The 21045-nt window shown below is 45.7% G+C and overlaps 1 protein-coding gene across 11 annotated transcripts in view; it reads left to right on the forward strand.

The window, feature by feature from the left end:
- Positions 1 to 21045, forward strand: part of CDC14B (cell division cycle 14B) — a 640126-nt gene that overhangs the window by 347430 nt on the left and 271651 nt on the right. For all 11 annotated transcript variants that reach the window (XM_078675678.1, XM_078675670.1, XM_078675671.1 and 8 more), the window contains exons 7-8: positions 8293 to 8355; positions 8731 to 8818. In XM_078675678.1, coding sequence (XP_078531804.1) covers positions 8293 to 8355; positions 8731 to 8818 — 151 coding nt within the window. The remainder of the gene's footprint in view (positions 1 to 8292; positions 8356 to 8730; positions 8819 to 21045) is intronic.

Genomic DNA, 21045 nt, shown 5'->3' on the forward strand with positions numbered 1-21045 from the left:
TACCTGCTCAAACCCCTGTTATTTCTCACCGGTGAATTGGATAGACGTCCCAGTCCGGCACCTGGAGACTCTGATTTTACTATGAAACATTTATATAGTGCTTATTACCCTGACGAGGTGTAGGGGGTCTGGTTGTTTAGGCTTCAACCAGTAATTCATTCCCCACCAGTCCTGCGAATAGGGAGTCTAAGAGGATTGGGACTTTTGAAAAACAAATGTTCTATTTAGCTAGCCTAGTATTGAGATCAGCCAATGAAGTCTGCTTATTGGGCCGATATAAACATGGGACAAGGTTAGCGAGGACTTGCCAACTGTCCAGGAGGACCTTAGGGCCTCACTGGCTTAAACCATTCCGGATGGTTAAGATGTGGCCAAATACATGATTCGTTCTGGCCTTGATACTACTGATTGTGTGGGAAGGGTGGTTGGCAGCAGTGTAGTGCGTTGCTACTGCTGAGAGTGGATTTGCTCGGCAGGATTATCTAGAGATGCACAGGCCGCTCCCGTGGATATACCTTTGGATAGCTTGTGCCTTTTGGAGAAAAAGCTGATTCTGCCTTGGAAGAAAAGTAGAGTGGTGGCGTGCTCACTGTGGCTTTTGACCTCTTACAAACAGTTTTCTTCTAATTAGTGAAGGAAATTCCGAGGCTACTCTAGAAGGCTGGCGAATAAGCAGCATAAGTCGTCCGAAACACTGCTGCAATCACCCCAGTCCTTTCGAGGCCAGTGATCTGGATCTGGCCGGCAACTTGCAGACCTATATGGGCAAATATTCCTCACAGTCCCCTTTTCCTACACTAGCCACCACCAAGCTGCTTTTGAAGCAACTAATTTGTCCCAGGGTGCTGATCCTTCAAGTCCCAGCAGATGGGTGCTTCAAATTCTTTAGCATGTCTATGTCCTACCCTATCTTTCTACCCCCGATCACCACACCCCACCCCAATCAATGCGAATCTCGGGACAACATGTCCTTTCAGTTTCAAGAGATGCAAGTTTTACTTTCCAAAAGAGCTATAGAGGATGTTCCGAACTAGAAATAGGGAAGGGTTACTACTCTCACTATTTCCATGTGCCAAAGAAGGATGTGGCCTTCACCCCATCTCAGACCTTCGTTCACAAAATGATTTTCTCCTTAAGGACAAATTCAAAATGTTAGAGCTGGCTCAGTTTCTGTCTGCCTTGGACCCAAGAGACTCAATTGTGTCCTTGGACCTCCATGATAAATATATTCATATACCAGTCCTGCAGTCCCACACGTTACTTGTGGTTCAAGATAGGCCAAGAGTATTTTCTATTTGCCGTGCCACTCTTTAGCCTCCTCAGTACCCCTCAGGAGTTCATGAAAGTGATGGGGTGTGGACACTGTCATCTTCGAAGGTTGTGGTTAGCAGTTTTTTCCTACAAGACAACAGTGAACAGCCTGGCATAGTTGGTGGGTTCACGGTCAATGAGCCGATTGTCACACGTGGCTCCTTCGCAAATGCTTCCTTTCACTGGGGCCGTCTTGGATAGTATAAGGTTAATTTTCTTCACAGGGCTTCCTCTTCAGTACCCGTAAGGGCTGCACCACAGACTGTGCCACCCTAAGGAACCGCTCACCAAACACATGCAAGACCTCCTTTGCCAGCTGAGTTTGGGTGCAGACAGTAGTGAAAACACGACATGACACACATCTGTGTGTGCCATATTTCCTGACACTTCATGTAGTATTTGTAAGTCACTTCTACAGCGGGCCTCACAACCCTATGGCAGGGTGCTTAATATTACAAGTGAGGGCATAACTGCATGAGCATATATGCCCCTGTGCTGGTCATTTCCATTACTGTCAGTGTAAGTAAACAGGAAAGCAATTTAGAACATCTGCTAACAAGCAGGTGAAAAGGAGTTGCCCAGCTACGTGATGGCTTCACTGAAGATTGGGCTGTTTACTGTCAAACCCCTAGTATTAATAGACCTACACTTACTGCAGTGTTTGCTTTATTAATACATGCACCCAGAGGAGACATTAGAGGTGGCCCCTGAAAACCTACCATACCTTGGTGTGTTGGCTAACTGGTTTCAGCCAGCCTGCCACTTGAGAGGAGCCTCACTAGGGGTGAGAGCCTCTGCTCCCAGGAGGTCAGATACAAAGCTTGCTCAGGAAAGGTGCTTACACCCCCTCCGACAGGATATGCTGATTAGCATTCCAAGGCAGGGGAGCTTCAAAGAAGCTACCACTTTTGAAATGCAAGTCTGGCTCTCCTCACAGGCGAGTATGCTGACCCCCGTTGCCCAGGGCCCTTTGGCACCTGGACAGGCAGTAAAATTAGCTAGTCAGGTAGGTGCGTCCACCCCCAGGCTAGTATCACCCCTAAGGTGGCCTACTCTGAGGTAGACACGACTTTTCAGAAGTGGACGTCTTTGTGATGGCAAACTTAGGAACTCCAGGGCAGGGTTATGCCCCTTCCCACATAAGTGGTGATATAGGGTGCGTTGTGACCTCAAGGGTCGGTAGCCCATTGGGTACTACCCTACACTCCCCTAACACCCCCAAATTCAGTATTAAGGGGAGCCCTTGGTACCAGAAAATCAAATCCTGCTGACCTGAAAGATGACAGACTTAAACGCAACTGCAAGAACAGAAGACCCAGCAACTGACTTGGCACCAACCCCGCAGGCCTGCCTGTTTACTATGACGGTTGTGCCAAAGATGACTTATCCTGCAGCTGCTGAGTCCCCAAAGCCTTGGAGAACCTGCCAGCACTTCACCCAGGAATCAAAACTTCCAGAGAAGTAACAGACCTTCTTCCGTGCATCCTGCAGTCATCCAAAGAATCCTTAGAGGACTCTGTGACCGCAGAAACCCAATGCGTGAAGACACCACTGCACCCGTCACTCCAAACCAGAGTTGAAGTGGGCCAGTGGTGTCATTGTGGTACTCCGGAGGCCGAGTCCACCATGGTTTCGCCCGTGGTGAACTCTGACGTCTCCTTCAGCCTCTGCATGCAAGCCCCCTCTACTGCAAACGCTCCCTGGCAAGAAAAACTTGAAGCCTAAGGACACCTTTGCACCCAATGCCCCCAGGCTGTGGAGAAGAGGACCAGATGTGTCCCTCCGTCCCAGAGCATCATGAGACCCGAGCCCCCCAGTAGGTTCAGCCAGACTAGTCACCCAGTCAAAGCCTGCAGCCTCTTTTCACAATGACCATAGAGTAACATTTGGCACCCACCACTGGTTTGCTCCTCTGTACCTGGCCGCCCTAGTGCTGCTGGTGGTGTTCTACTGGTGCTACCTTGGATCTTGCCCACCACTCACCTCAACTCCTGGAGACTGGTCCCATAGGTCACTGTACTGTACTGTACATGAATGCCGCACTTGCTTTTCCTCCCATAGGATAACATTACAGCTACTGAAAATTGCACTTATAGTCGGCTTTTTAAATACAAATGTGTTTCTTTTGAAAAATTTACTTACCTGAGTGAATTGATTCTGGTGCCTAAACTTATATAAAAATACTAGTTATTTTTATGAATTGGTGTGGACCTTGTTATTGAATCATGTATTACTTATTGATTATTGTGTGTATTTGCTGATGTCTTGCACTCCTGTCTGAGAGGCCTAAGGCTGCCTGACCACACTACGCCCTAGAAGAGCACCTTGGGGTGCTAGGGCAAGCCTTAGTCCACTCATAAGGGAACCCCTGTATTCTTTGCACGCTATGTCTTATTTTGATATATAAAGAGCTAGCTTCTTACACTAATATTTTAGCCATAGTCTTGGTGAGAGTAGTTTCGATGCTTCTTGGCCTTTTAGCTTCCTCCATCCTCATTGTAGACTGTGCCAGGTGTCTTATGTGGGCCTAATAATGGTGTCTAAAATTCCAGTGGGCCCAGCACCAAGGAAAGCTGTTGCAGGCAATTCAGATCTAAAATACTACTCATAAACTGCAGTGGGGGCTACTCAACCGCAGGTGGACCAATGGCAGGCCCTCTTCCTCACCAGAGCGGACGGTGGTGACAGACGAATCAGTGCTGGGACGGGGGATGCGATTCAGGAGAGCTGGAGATAGGGGAATTCTGGTCTCTGATGAAAGCCTGGCTCCATATCAGCTTACTGGTGTTATGAAATGAAATTACATTTATAGAGCAAGATGGCTACCCTGAGGCCTCCCAGCGCTACAGATGACACAACAGAGGACCGAACAGGTGGGAATTAGATACAGTTCCTGAAGAGCCATGTCTTTAGAAGCTTTCGGAAGGCCAACAGATTGGGCTAATTTCGAAGGTGAAGTGGAAGAGCGTTCCAGAGAATAGCAGCTTCATACGAAAAAGACAGTCCGCCACATCTGACTCGCCTTATTCTAGGGGGGTAAAGAGAGAAAGGCGTCCATTGAACGGAGGTCTCTCCTAGGTTGGTATGGGGTAATAAGGGATTGGATAACAGCTGGGCCGTTCTTCCAAAAGGCTTTGTGGGCCAAACACATGGCTTTAAACTGAATCCTTTCCCTGATCGGCAGCCAATGAAGGGTCTCTAGGGCTGGCTTTGCAGACTGCCGGCGGGGGATCTGTAGAAGCAGGCGGGCAGCGCAATTTTGGATAATCTGGAGCTTATTGATGGTGTATTGTGGGGCTCCCAGGTAGAGAGTGTTCCCATATTCCAGGCGGGAAAGAATAAGGGCCTGGACCATAATCCTTCTTGCTTGAAAAGGGAGGAGGGGAAGGATCTTACGAAGCATCCTATGCAAGCCAAAACAAGTAGCTGAGAGTTTTGCTGCTTGGTGATTGAAGGTGAGGGAACGATCGAGCCAGATGCCAAGACTTTTGATCTGATTTTTAGGGACTGGGGCAGGCCCAAGACAGTTAGGCAAAGCATGGCAGAGTTAAAGGAGGGAGAATTGCCTAGGAGCATAAGCTCTGTCTTGTCCCCATTGAGTTTGAGGCACGAGAGTTCCATCCATCTGGCAACCTTCTCTAGGCAACAGCCTAGGGTGCTAGATGACCTCTCTGGGTGCTTTAACGCCACCACGAGCTGCGTGCCATCTATCATTTTTATGCCAAATGAATGGACAATCTCCGCCAGGGGTCTTAGGTACACATTACACTGCTTGGGGCTCAGGGAGGTGCCCTGACGAACCCCACAGCTGAGAGGCAACTGATTGGAAACAACATCTCCTTCGAAGACCTTGAAGAAGTTCTCACTCAGAAAGGAGTGCAACCAGGTCAATGCAATGCCGGATACTCCCAGATTTTTAAGTCTTGAGGATCAGAGTGTTATGATTGACAGTGTTGAAAGCGGCACTGAGGTTGAGGAGGATGATCGCTGCAGTGCCCCCTTTATCCAGAGGCCTCCTTGCTTCCTCAGTTTCTGCGAGGAGGGCGGTCTCGGTCCCAAATTGGGGACGAAAGCCTGTCTGGGAGGGATGGAGTAAATCGTTAGATTCCAGAAAACCCACCATAATGGTGTTTGTGTTTCTCAAGAATCTTACTCACCCAGGGAAGGAGAGAAATGGGGTGATAGTTGGCAAAACAAAAATTAATGGTGGGAGAGGCACACCTGAAAATTGACAATTCTCACTAAATAGTAATATGTTTACTCTTCTACGTGTGCTGCGGAGGTAGACGCAATGCCCATACTGTGCCGGTCACTGATAAATATGATCAAGCGAAACCGCTTGACCTCTGCGCACTGTTGCGAATCCAAACTGGATATAATTAATTATCTAATGTACAGTTTTAAACAAACACATGAACAACAAACTATTCAGTAAATGCATATTTTTTACTGTGATTTAGTTCATCAACACATTATTGTATGTCATAATGTTCTTTGTTATCTAGTAATACAGTATTTTCATCAAAAACTCTTATTTGATCTCACAAGTTGCCCATGCCCAATGCATTTCGGGCCATACGGCCCTTCGTCAGGGGCTGTACCTGAAAAACATAAACAATGCGTACTTTCACTACATTGAAAGACCTTCAACTTCACAGTTTACAGTTCACTGCAGCAATCAATTCAATCGTGTTATATCTAAAAAGTGTTTTCCGTAAAAGCATCATGAAAAGAATAAATAGCATCATTTTGAATAAGTGAAAAACATATGTCATATGATTTACATGGTATTAAACAACATAGTCCAGAGCACTAACTCACTTGTATGGAAAAAATGGCTAGGAAACAATATGGAGTCCTAGAAGTTTCCGAACATAGAAGGCTTGACGTATCGATATTCTACAATGTAAACAAACCGGAGATGACAAAAGTGTTCAATGTCCATGTTAAATTATTATGGGAAACACTGAGCGTTTAACTCACTTGAAAATAATGATGCGCAACGGCAATAGGAAACAGGTGCACGTTCGTGATCCTTCCCCCAAGGATGGGATGTGATTTAACCTTTTTTCTAAGGAGCAAACAAAGATTCGTTGACAACGCGTTTTAATATGCGACGATAAAGAAACTGTCATAAGCAATGAACTCCCGTCTGACAATGGCGAAAACACGACATCTAGGTCAACACATTATGCCTCGTAATGATTATCACATCCAATGCCTAAAGAGAGCACACGTTTATAAAGTGCCCGATAAGAAATTTAACTGAAAAACAGTTGTTCAACCGAGCGCATTCCGCCCGAACCAACCTTTCGTGTTAAAGACAGTACAGTGCCCAATTCTAAAACCTTCTTTCCATGCGCAGAAGCTTTGCCGGTGTATCAGCAGTATCGTCTGTGAAAATAACAGCGAAGCGTAATAAGTGTGGGATATTAAATAAGCCGTCTCTCATGTGTGCAAACGACAATGTCTCGTACCTGTTACCAAAAAAAGACCTCAGCGAAGCAAACCGAATCAACCCATCGTGTTTGAGCACCCGATCCAAACACCCGAAATATACGTCGGCCATATCCATGATGTATTAGTGTCAGTAGCGATCGAAAACGGACTATCACCCAGGAGGTGAAGGTTAGAGAATAGTGTCGGCGCGAGCGCCATGATGAAACGGATAAACAAAGATGTTTACCTACAACCATGTAAAGAAAGCGTACCATGATGGAAATATGTGAATAAAATGTGGACATTTTGACAATGTTATTCACTAAAAAAAACGTTTCATGAAAATTTAGAGCAAAAGCAAACACCTTTTAAACAAGTCACAAATCATTAATATATAAAAACAGTGCTCCAGTCCTTGTGCGTACATATGTCGTGCCTGAATCACAGGAAGCATGCTAAATCTACTCGGTCATTGATCCCTTTCGGATCTTGGGTGTCTAGTCTTTTGATCCAAAATACCTCCCTCTGCAACAAAGTCTTGGTCAAGCTCTTTACGGGTGTGGGAGTAACAACTTCAAGGATCTGGAATTTAACTTGAGCAGTTGGCAAAGCCATCCTCATTGAGATTGGGTTTCTTTAGAAGGGCTTTGACCATAGCGCACTGAATCATTAGCTTTTCCTTGAAGGCCTTGCTACCATCCTTTAAAGGGAGGCTGTATAGGTTATCAGAGGCAACAGAACCATGTGGTATTGCACCAAGCAGGGGAGTGTAGAGTCCTAGGATCTGTAAAATGTTGCTCTGCACCTCTGGAGTTGTTTGGGGAGTCATTTCCAATTGTGAACTACCTCGCAGGGTCTTTGAATGGCAGAACAGATGAGTTCAGCAGATGGTCTGGCAGCCTAGATATGGAGATGATTTCCTTTAGTGGTGCAGGACATCCTCCAGCAATGGGAAGAACACTGGCTAGATGTTTTTGCTACAGTTTAACGCACAGTGGCAAATGTTTTTCGTTTTGAGATGCTTGGAGATATGTTCTAATTGGAACAGCACCTGGGACTCCTGTATGCCTGTCTGCCTCTGCCTCCTGCCCAAATTTTTGAAAATGATCACGTACAACTGGGCCCCAAGTCATTCTAGTGGTTTCAGAATTGGCATGGGGAATGTGGTACCGCATCATCTTGACATAAGCATAGAACCGTCAGAGCCATGTCTCTAACGTGGGTATAACAGTCTAAATTGTGTAACAGTTAAACTTGGGGTGGCATTGGCCATAAAGGAAAGAAATAGCTAGAAATAGAGATGCAGAGTAATTAATAATAAGATATTAGTGACAGGAGATTGAATTGTACTTGTCAAATGTATGTGTGCAAACCTTAAAGTCTTCATTTTAAGTGTTTTTTTATCTATAATTGAATGTTGGTTTAGCTGGAGTGTAATAAAATACATGTACCTGCTTTTTTTAGTTTCTCTTTTTGATTATTGTCCTGCAATGGCTTTTGTTGTATGAATGGAAAATATAATCGTATTGTCTTGTCTTCTAGGCTGTGCAGTACGATTTCCTTAACTTCTCAGAATTTGATGTGGAGGAATACGAACACTATGAGGTTGGTAGTTTCTTTTCTTTACTTAACATACTGATATACAACACTTGCCTATTTTAAACGACGGTTAGGTTGGACTAGATTGAATAATTTGGTTGTGATGATTGAATACATTGATGTGATTGAACATAGAAGAATGTTACTTCATTTTAGCATGTTACATTGATGCAAGTTGAGGGGGTGTCTGGCAGAGCAGATAATTAAGGGCTTTAGGCCACATAAAGTACAGTAAACAGAGCCTCTTTTGACAGTAATACGTCCCACATGAGTAGCCTACCTTCTCCATGATCAATTTAGGCTATCGCACAGAGTATTGTAAAAAATGCTATTAAACTGGTACATGACACATATTATAAAATACCTTTTTAATTTTTCCAGAAAGCAGAAAATGGTGACTTTAACTGGATTGTTCCAAAGAAATTTCTGGCATTCAGTGGGCCTCATCCAAAAACTAAAATTGAAAATGGTATGTCTTCACTAAGCAGCGATCTTGGTTTGCGCATTGATTTATTAGTTCAACTAGATTGCTTCCCTTTTTAGGTTGAACCTGTTCTATTCCCTTTCTGAGCTCAAAGCTTGCCTACTGCTTTCATTTGTTTGTTTCAGTGTCCTTTAAAAATCTTTGCTTGTTAGTGGTCAGTCTTCCCTATTTGTCCCACCTTTTTGTCAGTTTTTATACCCACATAGCAATGCCCCAGTACATGTACCCTTCCACTTGTCCCATTGTAGCATCTGTTAAGGGACTACATTTCCCCTTCTCTAAGAGCATTTGACAGGAGCACTAGATGTTTACAGTTGCTCCAAGACTGAAGTCCGTTTCTGTAAACAGGGCTGTAAATCCTGTGCTTATCTGCTTAAATTTGCTGTGCATTCAAAGACTGAGGTCAACTGTTGGAGGCTGTTTTTATTTCAATCCCAGTTACAGTAGAGTGTGTATTTTTTACACAGATTGGAGAGAATCATTTGTTTGCGTGGCCCCTCATTGTGGGTGGACTGGTTACTTGCAGTGTTACCACACATTTCACAATTAAGAGTATGGCTACTAAAACGGCACCCCAACAGTTTTCCTTTGATAAAGTTCAACAGGCCAAACCTGCTGCGTTAACATTTTCTTCTGAGAAAAGGGCATTCATTTTCCCCCTGGTGCTGTGACAGTCATGCCTTAATCTTTTTTTATTTATTCATGTAGCACTCTCTCATTTTTGTGCCATTTCTTGCTTTTGTTAAATCAACCTTATGTGCTGATTTTCCTTTCCTTCACTGAGCATACATGCCTCTTTCCAGGGTAGTGTCTGTTTTCTAATATGTTTTGTCAGACCAAAGCTGCTCTTTTCTGTAAAAATCTAGTTTCTCACAACCAGCTTTAGGAGTGTTAATATGTATGCACCCTCCTAACGCACCTTTGTTTGTATTTCAAGTACTATCTTGGCTTCTGCTCTATCTCTCGTACTCCTCTCCGTCAAATTCTCTCAATGCCCCACTCTAATTTATCTCTTGTTCTCTGACAGCTATCTCTTTCCATATACTTAGTGTTGCATGCTGTGATTAGTAGTGCATTTTCATGAATTCCTTTACCTTTAGTAGGTTTCTGCCCTGTAGCATGATGTTCATTTGATTTAAAAGCCCTCCAACAGAAGTTGAACTTGCCTGTGAGGCTCAGTGAGTGCTAATCAAATAAAGGACATGCAGAGGAGAGTGCCTTTCCACCTATCTTGCACAGTATCATGAAGCCTGTGACCAAGGATCTGTTGCTCTGAAACACTATGGCAATGAAATGCATCTGAATGAAGACGCCAGTTTTCTTTCAAATAAAGAATTAGTAGAATTTGTCTGCTTTTCGAGTGCGTCTTCAACTGGAGATGTTTTGATGAGTAATATATATATGTTCGAGGCATGTGGGCTGCTGAATTCATATCTGTGCATAGATCGCCGCCTAGTGTTGGGTCCGGATGATTGCACATTGTTGTCCTGGAAGAGTCTTCAAAGTATCACGAGATAGGTGGCTCCTCCCTTGAACTACAGTGCGCATGGGCATCCTCTCCATCCTCAGATTGTTTTTTTCCGCCATTGGGTTCGGATGTACTTTCCTACACTCAAAGTTCAGAATCAAAAAAACTTTTTTTAAAGGCCAAAAGGCCTTCGAATCCGTCGGTATTGTTCAGCCCTTGGTACCGATATACTTTTTCAACATCTGTTGCACTCCGGTCGTCGATTCGGGCCGTGATGCCTTCTCGACACCACGTGGAGCGGCTGTCGATGGAACGAAGTCCATTCAAGTTCTGCCCGCAGTGCAACTCCAAGTTCCCGCACACAGATAAACATCCAGTGTGCAACAAATGCCTATCTCCAGATCACAATGAAGATAGTGATCAGATAATTTTTGAACCCTCCTGAGGCACAGCCGGGAGTAGCAAGGAAAACTGAGCATAACTTTGTTTTAAAAACTGTAAAATTTCACTTTGTTTTTTAAATCACTCACCTTCCCTGTCACACAACTACAGAGTGCAGGCACCCCTTCCTGCTGAAAAACGAGCACTGGTAAGGGCAAAATCGCCGTTTTCCCGCCAACTTCATTCCCCTCTCCCTGACTGGGACACGCCCACTTCGAGGCCACGCCCCTTGCATTGTTCCCTCCCTACAAATATGTGCATGTTCCGGAAGCGCAGCGGGCGCGACGATTGCGCGCCGAAGGCGCGCATAAGGCAAGCTCGTCTGTGCCGGGCCAAGGGCCAGAACCCCTGATCAATCCCCGCGACTGGCTCCCCACATCTACCCCAAATCCACATTGATGGCATTACGCACGCCTAACACCGACTGCGCTCAATACAATCCACACCTATGGTCAGATACCACAAAATGTACATGTCCTCACTGCAACGTTAAGTTACAGATAACTAATGAAAAAATCAAAACGCATGCTGTCACTGCATCTATGTCTACCGACATCACCGCTGCACTAATTAATGCACGATCCCTTGTCAAGCACCGGCAAGAAATACACAATCTTATTATCAATAACAACCTTGATTGTCTTTTTCTCACGGAGACATGGACGGATGGAGCATCCGATCCTGACATGGCAGTTGCGACCCACCCAGCCTATAACGCCTATCGCCTAGATAGAGTGGGGCAGCGCGGAGGAGGACTAGCTATCATCGCCCGCGACCACATAACGGTCAGAATATCTCACATCCACTCCACCTCCTGCGAAGCCCTTCTTTTCGATCTTAAACTCACCCCAACGTTTCATTTTAAAGGCATCCTCCTATACCGACCACCAGGCCCTCGCACCAACTTTCTTGCAAATCTGGGTGCAGTACTAGAAGCTCCATCGCTGGAAGACTCATTTACATTATTGGGCGACTTGAACTTCCATCTTGAGAATACATCTGACAAAGACACCTTTTCCTTGATATCAGACATGCACACCATGAGTCTTCGGCAACTGGTAACCACCCCCACCCATATAGCCGGTCACACGTTAGATGGCATCTTTACTAATATGCAAGGCGTTAATATAATAGATACCTTACCAATGCCATGGACCGACCACTTCGCCATTTTAATAAAAATATCAGTCACATTAAATAGACTCAGATCCCACTCTGTACTGAAACCACAAACCATCAAAGTTTGGAAGGACATCGATCACGCTGAGCTAACGACCTTACTTGAAAAAACCCGTCCTGATTCAACATTTGATCCAAACTTGGCCACCCGACAATTTCAGGAATGGATAGGTACCGCCACCCACTCCTTAGCCCCAACTAAAAAACTCTCTAGAAATAGAGCAACGCCATCAGCCCCATGGTTTACAGAGGAGCGCCGTATTAAGAGGCAATTCTGTAGAAACAGGGAGAGACACTGGCGCAGATCCTACAGCGCTGAAAGCAAGACCAGTTATAAGGAAGCACTCCGACAATATAAAGCCCTTATTGTCGAGACAAAAAATCCTATTTCACTGAACAAATCAATTCTGCTAAAAACTCAAGTAAAAAACTTTGAGATAACTAAGGTCTTAACGGGAAACGCACCGGACCTGAATCCTCCACAATCCCAAGTCTTTTGTGATTTTCTGGCTGATTTCTTTTTCACAAAGGTGAATGATATATATCAAGCATTCTCCACAAAAACAGTAATCAGCTCCCCCACATCTAACAACGGGATCAATAATATCGAACTATCTCAGTTCTCAGACCTTGGAGAAACACAAATCAAGGAAATAACGGCCACAATCAAATCAGGCTCAGCATTAGATCCCTGTCCTCTAAAAGTCATTCGTCCGATCATGGACTATCTCTCCTCTGACATTGTATCTATCTGCAACACAATGTTCAGAACTGGGATATACCCAGACTCCCTTAAAAACACCTTGGTCAAACCCTTACTTAAGAAAGCTAATCTGGACAAGGACCAACCAAAAAACTACCGCCCCATAGCCAGTCTTCCCTTTTTAGCCAAGGTAGTGGAAAAGGCTATGAACTTACAACTCTCGGAGTTCTTAGAAAAACATCAACGATTGGACAACGCTCAATTTGGTTTCCGCAAGTTCCATGGAACCGAAACTGCCTTAATAAAAGCTACAGAGGACATAAGAGTGATACGAGACCAAGGAGGTACAGCAATACTCGTATTGCTCGATCTGTCGGCAGCCTTCGACACGGTCGACCACAAGATCCTGGTCGACTGTGCCGAAAACCTGGGCATCCGCCACATGGCTAGAAATCTGCTTTCCTCCTTACTGGCCGGTAGATCATAGGTGGTCACACTGGGGCCCTTCCAATCGCACAAGCTGTCACTACCGTGTGGGGTTCCTCAAGGCTCATCCCTCAGTCCGACACTATTCAATATCTACGTGTCGGACCTGGCCTCTGTCATCAAGGCCTATGGGATGAGCCTTACCTCATACGCGGATGACACCCAGCTTGTGTTGGCCATCAACGGGAATGGATACAAGGTAGCCGAATACTTCCAAGAGGGCATGCGGGCGATCGGTGAGTGGATGACCTCTAACTGCCTAAAGTTAAATGCTGAAAAAACGGAGGTCGTCATATTTGGACATCTCTCCCCCGGATGGTCAAACACCTGGTGGCCCCCTACGCACGGAACACCACCTACACCAGCCGTCACCGTCAGAAATCTGGGGGTGATTTTTGACGATAAATTAAATTTCATGGCCCACTCAAATAAAATAGCAGCAACAGCCCATCATAAACTCAGGCTGATCAAGAAAATCATGCCGTTTCTACCAACCTCAGCTGGTAAGCGCCCTCGTGTTGTCATCTCTTGACTACTGTAACGGCTTATTCATCAACGCCCAAGCAAGAGTGACCAACAAAATGCAGACCATCCAGAATGCTGCAGCCCGTCTCCTGTCTGGAATCCCAAAGTTCTCACCAATCTCCGAGACCATAAGGGACCTGCATTGGCTCAAGATTCGAAACAGGATCAAGTCTAAAGCGCTGTGCATACTCTATAAAGCATTGCACAACTGTGGCCCACATTTCCTGAAATCCCAACTCCGATACCAATCCTCCACAAGATCGCTCCGATCTAACAACCTTAAAATCCTACAAATACCACGAACAAAAACAGTTAACTGGGGCGATAGACGCTTCCTTGTGGCAGCTCCCAGATTATGGAATTCCCTGCCAGCTTCCATCAAAGACAGCCCATCCCTGATGCATTTCCGCAGAAAGATAAAGACCTGGCTGTTTGATCAAGAATAGTTACCGGCCTAACCTCGGGAATACATTCAAAGTTTCTAGCGCCGAGACGCCTACGGGCAATTGTACGCGCTGTATAAATCTCAAAAATAAATAAATAGTTGCCTAGCCTGTGCCCAGTTCCGGTCGAAGAAGACGATCCGAAATCGACGGGCGGCGAGGCAAGAAATGCAGAGGTCGGCGCCAGAGCCCGATAATATCTTCGACGATGAGGTAGATCTAGACAGCGCCGAAGACTCAGATCACGACGAAGAACAATACTCTGAGCACGACTCCGAATATTACCTCGAAGAGGAGGAACTAGTCGTCGACCTCGAGGAATACGATCAGGACATCGTAGCAGTTGAAGACGACTCCGATGAAGATCAGGGGCGAACCGTGAGTACCCCGCCCCATATAGACACTATACCTCTATCAGAGACTCAGGTCGAGGCAACGCCATCAGGCCTTAGCCAAGATAAACATCCTCGTCCTACAGCCCCGCCATACCGCCCGGCTAAGAACATTTAAAAAGAGCCCTCTGAGATACGACATACGACACCGGTTCCATTGAAACCGAAACTCGTCGACAATATCGTCTTCGGACCGAACGTCGTCGAACCGAAGGTCATTAAGCCGAAGGGCGTCGACCCGAAGGCCACAGTCCCATCACAACTTTCGAAGCCAAAAACCGTCGAGTCGACATCGAAGATCAAAGCTATCGAGTCGAGCTCAAAGTCGAAAGCCGTTGAGTCAACCTCGAGGCCAAAACACGTCAAATCAACAACAAAACAAAAGCACGTCAAATCGACCCCCAAGACAAAGCACGTTGAATCGGGCAAAGCAGCCTCAAGTATCGACAAAGGCAAAAAAGCGGTCGACGAAACAACAAGTCCTACGCCCAAAAGTACAGTCGAACCGAAACCAAAGGTGGATCAAAAAAAATCGGTCGAGCTGAAGCCCATCTAACCGAAAAAGGGCATCGAGCCAAAACCACAGGCACCGAAAACACCTAAAAACACTATCGAACCGACAAAACCTCTCGGTCCGAAAAAGGTGGTAAAGCCAGCCAAAGACGCCGAACCGACTAAAGTTTTCGAAAAACATCAAAAGCCGATCCAACCACCTAAGGCGGTCGAACCAAAAACAGGCACCGACCCAAACAAGCATTGGTAATGCAATAGGTCTCGCAATAACGCGAGTCTGAACTATTAGCATTGTAAATGATAATGCCCTTTATTTTTGCGTTCTGGTTTTTGGAACATAAATAAAAGGCTTTGTCATTTACAAGGCCTATAGCTTAAATTTGCGTTAAAACGAGACCTATTGCATTGCAAATGCTTGTTTATTGAGTTTCATAATGAAAGAAAATACAAAGTGATGCAACCAAAGTGCATTGCCACAGTAAGGCATATTCCATTTTATGAAAGATTCATTGCATACTTTTCAAGAACAGGGTCTGTCGATAAGGCGCCAGCATTGGAAGCATTAACCTTTAAAGAGTTAGGGTTCATAGTAATTTCACCGGTGCTGATGTAAAGCGCTCCGATACTTTCGGGTCGAGCCCGCGCTATATAAAACTGCAAAAGAAAAAAAAAAAAGATGAACGGGATATGAGCGAGAGGGTTGAAGCCTAAGAGGGGGCGCCGTAAGGGAGAGGGAGGTGAGCTTTAGAGAAAGGAGCAAAGATCCTGAAGATCCCGAACAGTAGACCACGGAAGAAAGAGTTCAAGCGAGAGGGGGAGGTTAAGAAAGATGCGACGGCGCTGGAGAAGCCAGAGTAGAGAGAGGGTGAACGGAGGAGACATGGACACGAAAGAGCAGTGACAGGAGGCTAGACGTTGACACCTGTTGAAAGGGAGAATAGATTTGATTAATTTTTTTATTTACTTTATGCGGTTTTATATAGCGCGGACTTTACCCGAAGGTGTCAAAGCGCTTCACAATGGGAACAGTAGCGTTACATGAGGAGAAAATTACAAGTGGACGTGTTACAAAAGCAAACGTTACATTTCATGAGGCAAAGATGACAATTGTGCATGTGCCAAAAGCAAACAAAATACAAGAGGTAGCAAGCGATACGTTACAAGAGGAAAAAGTGACATGTGTGCGATTACAAGTAGAGGTAAAAAAAAAAGGCAGATAACAAGACCAGGGAGGCATGGACGAGAAGGAAGACACTGGAGAAGAGACGGAGCAAGAAAAGTCAAGGCAGGAGCTGTACGAGGTTGTACTAAAAAAACAAATCTTCTGGTCGTGACGTGCGATCATTGGAGGGGGTGCAAGGGATGAGGGAACACGGCCTGGGGGAAGCTGGCTGGGGAGGGGGAGGAGAAATGCAAGGAAGTTAGGGGAGGAGAAGCCGCAGAGCGCACGCTGGGCGAAGCCCTTTGATGTGCTGTGCGGCAAATGGAGGGAGGCTGATGCGCGTTCATGTTTGAACACGTGGTTCACATGAACTGCATGAAAACGCCAGCAAAAAGCTGGTGGTTTCATGAGCATTTTGAGCACTTGAATTCTCGTTCCTCAATGCGCTTGCGCGCATTTAAAGTCACGAGACCTAAAAAGGTTCAACCAAAGGCTACAGCACCAAGGCCAAAAACTGTAGAGGAAGAGATTATTCATCCAGATCCCTCCACAGAAGACCAGTCAAAACTGTATATCGACCCAAACACTGGTAAAGTGACTGTCTATACAAAAAAGAAAAGACCTCTGCCAAATAAAGACTTTTCTGGACTTCCACTAAAGAAGAAAAGAGACTGTGCTACCTCTCCTATTCTCTTTGAACCTATCACTCCAGCTATGCCTGATACTCCATATGCCCCAACATCACCTGCACGCTCTGACTACAACCCAGAGGGAGATCAGGACGTAGATGTGGGGTTTGGTTACCCACAAAACCCAAATGAGGACCCCAACTTACAGCCAAGGGGTGGGGGAGGAGAACCAGACACTGAAGGGAATCTGCCCATCACAGACCCTGCAGTATACCCAACTAGGCCATCACCCACAGAGGATACAGTAGCCTTTAATTCACTACTAGATAGAGCAACAACCTACCATAATGTAGATATGCACTCTGATGCCATTGAAGAAGACTTCCTCTTTGATACACTGACAACATCTGAAAGACATGTTAAACCACTCCCCATGTTGAAGGGCGTCTTAAAGCACGCAGGTGACATTTTTAAGGACACTGCTAGGGCACGGGTCATTAACCCAAGAATTGAACAGAAATATAGGGCTGCACCCATTGATCCAACATACATCAGGGGGCAACTACCCCTAGACTCCCTTGTGGTATCTAACGCACGTAAACGTGCAAATTCCCAAACTACTGGAGAGGCTGCTCCCTCAGACAAGGAGTCAAAAATCTTTGAGGCATCAGGCAAAAGAGTGGCAGCTCAAGCAGCAAACTCGTGGAGAATTGCCAATACACAGGCCTTACTAGCCAGGTATGACAGGGCGCACTACGACAGTCTAGAAGAAATTCTCCAACACTTACCTGATCCTTACAAACAACAAGCCGATGAGCTTATACAAGAGGGAAAGCTCATTACTAATGCGTCAATTAAATGTGCCCTAGACGCGGCAGACACAGCTGCAAGATCCATCAATACAAGCGTGCTGCTACGGCGCCTCGCATATACTCCCTATACTTCCTTATTCCAAAGGACGGGTCGCTCAGACCAATATTGGACCTCAGGCCCCTCAACCTGTAAATTTTGTCTGAGCATTTCCATATGCTCACTCTCCAGGAAGTCTTACCATTGCTTCGCCAGGGAGACTTCCTAGCAACTCTAGACCTCAAAGACGCATACTTTCATATACCAATACACCCTGCTCACAGAAAGTATCTGAGGTTCACCATTCAGGGACAGCACTACCAGTTCAAAGTCCTGCCATTTGGTGTCACAACAGCTCCAAGAGTGTTCACCAAATGTCTGGCGACAGTGGCGGCACATCTCAGAAGGCAACACATCCACGTGTACCCTTATCTGGACGATTGGCTAATACACGCACCATCAGCCCAGCAATGTGCCAACCACATGTCAAAAACCATACATCTCCTGCACAGTTTAGGATTCTCACTAAACTACCCAAAATCACATCTGCAACCCTCCCACGTCCAACAGTACCTGGGAGCAACAATAGATTCACTGGCAGCAAAAGCATATCCCAACGCAGCACGGATCACGGGAATGCAAACATTGATCCAAAAATTCAGACCCCAACACTCACTTCCAGCTCGAGTGTTTATGCAACTCATAGGCATGATGGCCTTGTGCATATTCATAGTCCCTCATGCCAGGCTACATATGCGTCCGCTACAAGAGTGCCTAGCAAGCCAGTGGAACCAGGCTCAAGGGCAATTAAAGGACCTAGTGTTGGTGACCAGTCGAGCATACAACTCTCTGCATTGGTGGAATCCACAAAACCTTTGCAAGGGACGACTGTTCCAGGAGCCTGTCCCACAAATAGTGTTAACAGCGGACGCATCCCTATTAGGATGGGGAGCCCATGTCCTACACTACACAGTACAGGGATTCTGGTCCGTACAGCAAAAGAAAATGCATATCAACCTTCTGGAGTTGATGGCGGTCTTTCTAGCCCTAAAAGCTTTCAAGACACACTTATGCAACAAAGCTGTGTTGATCCGGACGGACAACATGACAGCTATGTATTACATTCAAAAACAGGGAGGAACACACTCACTACAACTGTCACACCTAGCTCAAGCAATGTGGAAGTGGGCCATTCAGAGGAATATGTTTCTCATGGCAGAACACCTCCCAGGCAAGGACAATCAAGTAGCCAACCTGCTCAGCAGGCACAGCCAACAAATGCACAAATGGGAAATTCACCCCAAAGTGCTCCAACCATTCTTCCGGAAGTGGGGACAACCGGAGATAGATCTGTTTGCCACAAGCGAAAACGCAAAATGCCAGTACTTTGCCGCCAGGTTCCCACATCCGCAGTCGCAGGGCAATGCGATATGGATGAACTGGTCAGGCAAATTTACGTACGCTTTTCCCCCAGCTCCGTTAATACCGCTGGTGGCACGCAAAATGCGCCAACATTCGCTAACACTGATCCTAGTTGCTCCCACATGGACAAGGCAACCGTGGTACACAACGTTCCTAGAACTGTCAGTGGTGCCTCATCAAAGACTGCGCCTCACACCCAATCTTCTGACTCAGAGCCATGGAGAAATCCCAGACCCGCAACAGCTAAACCTGGGGATCTGGCTCCTGAAGTCCTAGAGTTTGGATACCTAAACCTGCCCCCAGACTGCATGAATATTATCAAGGAGGCAAGAAAACCTACTATCAGAGCATGTTATGCAGCAAAGTGGAAACGTTTCGTCTTTTACTGCAGTAACAATGACATTAACCCACTTGACGCTTCTACTCAAAACATCATTTGCTATCTCTTGCACCTACAACGTTGCAATTTAGCCTATTCATCCATCATGATACATTTAGCTGCGTTAGCAGCATATCTGCAAAACAGGCAACACCTTTCACTATTTAGGGTGCCAGCAATTAAAGCCTTTATGGAAGGACTTAAACGTGTAATTCCTCCAAGACACCCACCTTCACCAGTCTGGAATCTAAACGTAGTTTTAACCAGACTTATGGGACTACCTTTTGAACCACTACACTCATGCGAAATACAATTTCTTACTTGGAAGGTGGCTTTCCTTATTGCCATTACTTCACTTCGAAGAGTTAGCGAGCTGCAAGCCCTAACTATTCAAGAGCCATTCATTCAAGTACATGCAAATCGAGTAGTTCTCAGAACAAACCCTAAATTCATGCCAAAGGTGGTATCCCATTTCCATATAAATCAAACTATAGAACTGCCGGTGTTCTTTCAAAACCCACAGACTGTAGCTGAAAGGGCCTTGCATACTCTAGATGTCAAGAGAGCTCTGCTATACTACATTGATAGAACTAAGGCTTTTCGAAAGACAAAGCAGTTGTTTGTTGCTTTCTCACCGCAACACAAAGGTAACCTTATTTCAAAATCAGGTATAGCCAGATGGATCGTTAAGTGCCTCCAAATATGTTATTTAAAAGCAAAACGCACCTGAACAGTTCCCCCTCAGACGCATTCCACACACAAGCTAGGGGCATCCATGGCTTTCCTGGGTAATATTCCTTTACACGAAATCTGTAGAGCAGCCACATGGTCAATCACACATACATTTACCAAACCCTATTGTGTAGATGTACATTCAAAACGGCAAGCTGCTGTAGGACAGGCTGTTCTCAAAACTCTTTTCCAGACTGCTGCAGCTGACACAGGTGGCCACTCCTAAGTGAGATACTGCTATACATTCTATGCACAGATATGAATTCAGCAGCCCACATGCCTCGAACGGAATATGCTACTTACCAGTATGCATCTGTTCTTGGCATGTAGGGCTGCTGATATTCATATTGCTCACCCACCTCCCCGGTGCCTGTAGCAGCTGCAGCATTCACTCTTTGCATGGACATCTCTTACTGTACTATACTCCATCTCTGCCACAATGGTGAAAAACAATCTGAGGATGGAGAGGATGCCCATGCGCACTGTAGTCCAAGGGAGGAGCCAGCTATCTCGTGATACATCGAAGACTCTTCCAGGACAACTATGTGCAATCATCCGGACCCAACACTAGGCGGCGATCTATGCACAGATATGAATATCAGCAGCCCTACATGCCAAGAACAGATGCATACTGCTAAGTAGCATATTCCTTGTGAACTCTCCACCAGGGCCGCCAGACTCACAACGGGTGCATCCGAAAAGCAGGGGTGGGGCCCTCTGGTTACACAACCACTTCTAAGAACACCTGGAGCACTCGCAGGGTAATCAATAAAACTTTTATTGCTGCATACGCGTTTCAGCTCAATGCCTTCCTCAGTGCGGCAGAAACAAACATCCGATGTACACAGCACCAAGTCCATTTAAACTGTTTGGCTATCTGATTGGCTGT

The sequence above is a fragment of the Lissotriton helveticus genome, chromosome 2_1 (genome assembly GCF_964261635.1).
Source record: "Lissotriton helveticus chromosome 2_1, aLisHel1.1, whole genome shotgun sequence".
NCBI lineage: Eukaryota > Metazoa > Chordata > Amphibia > Caudata > Salamandridae > Lissotriton > Lissotriton helveticus.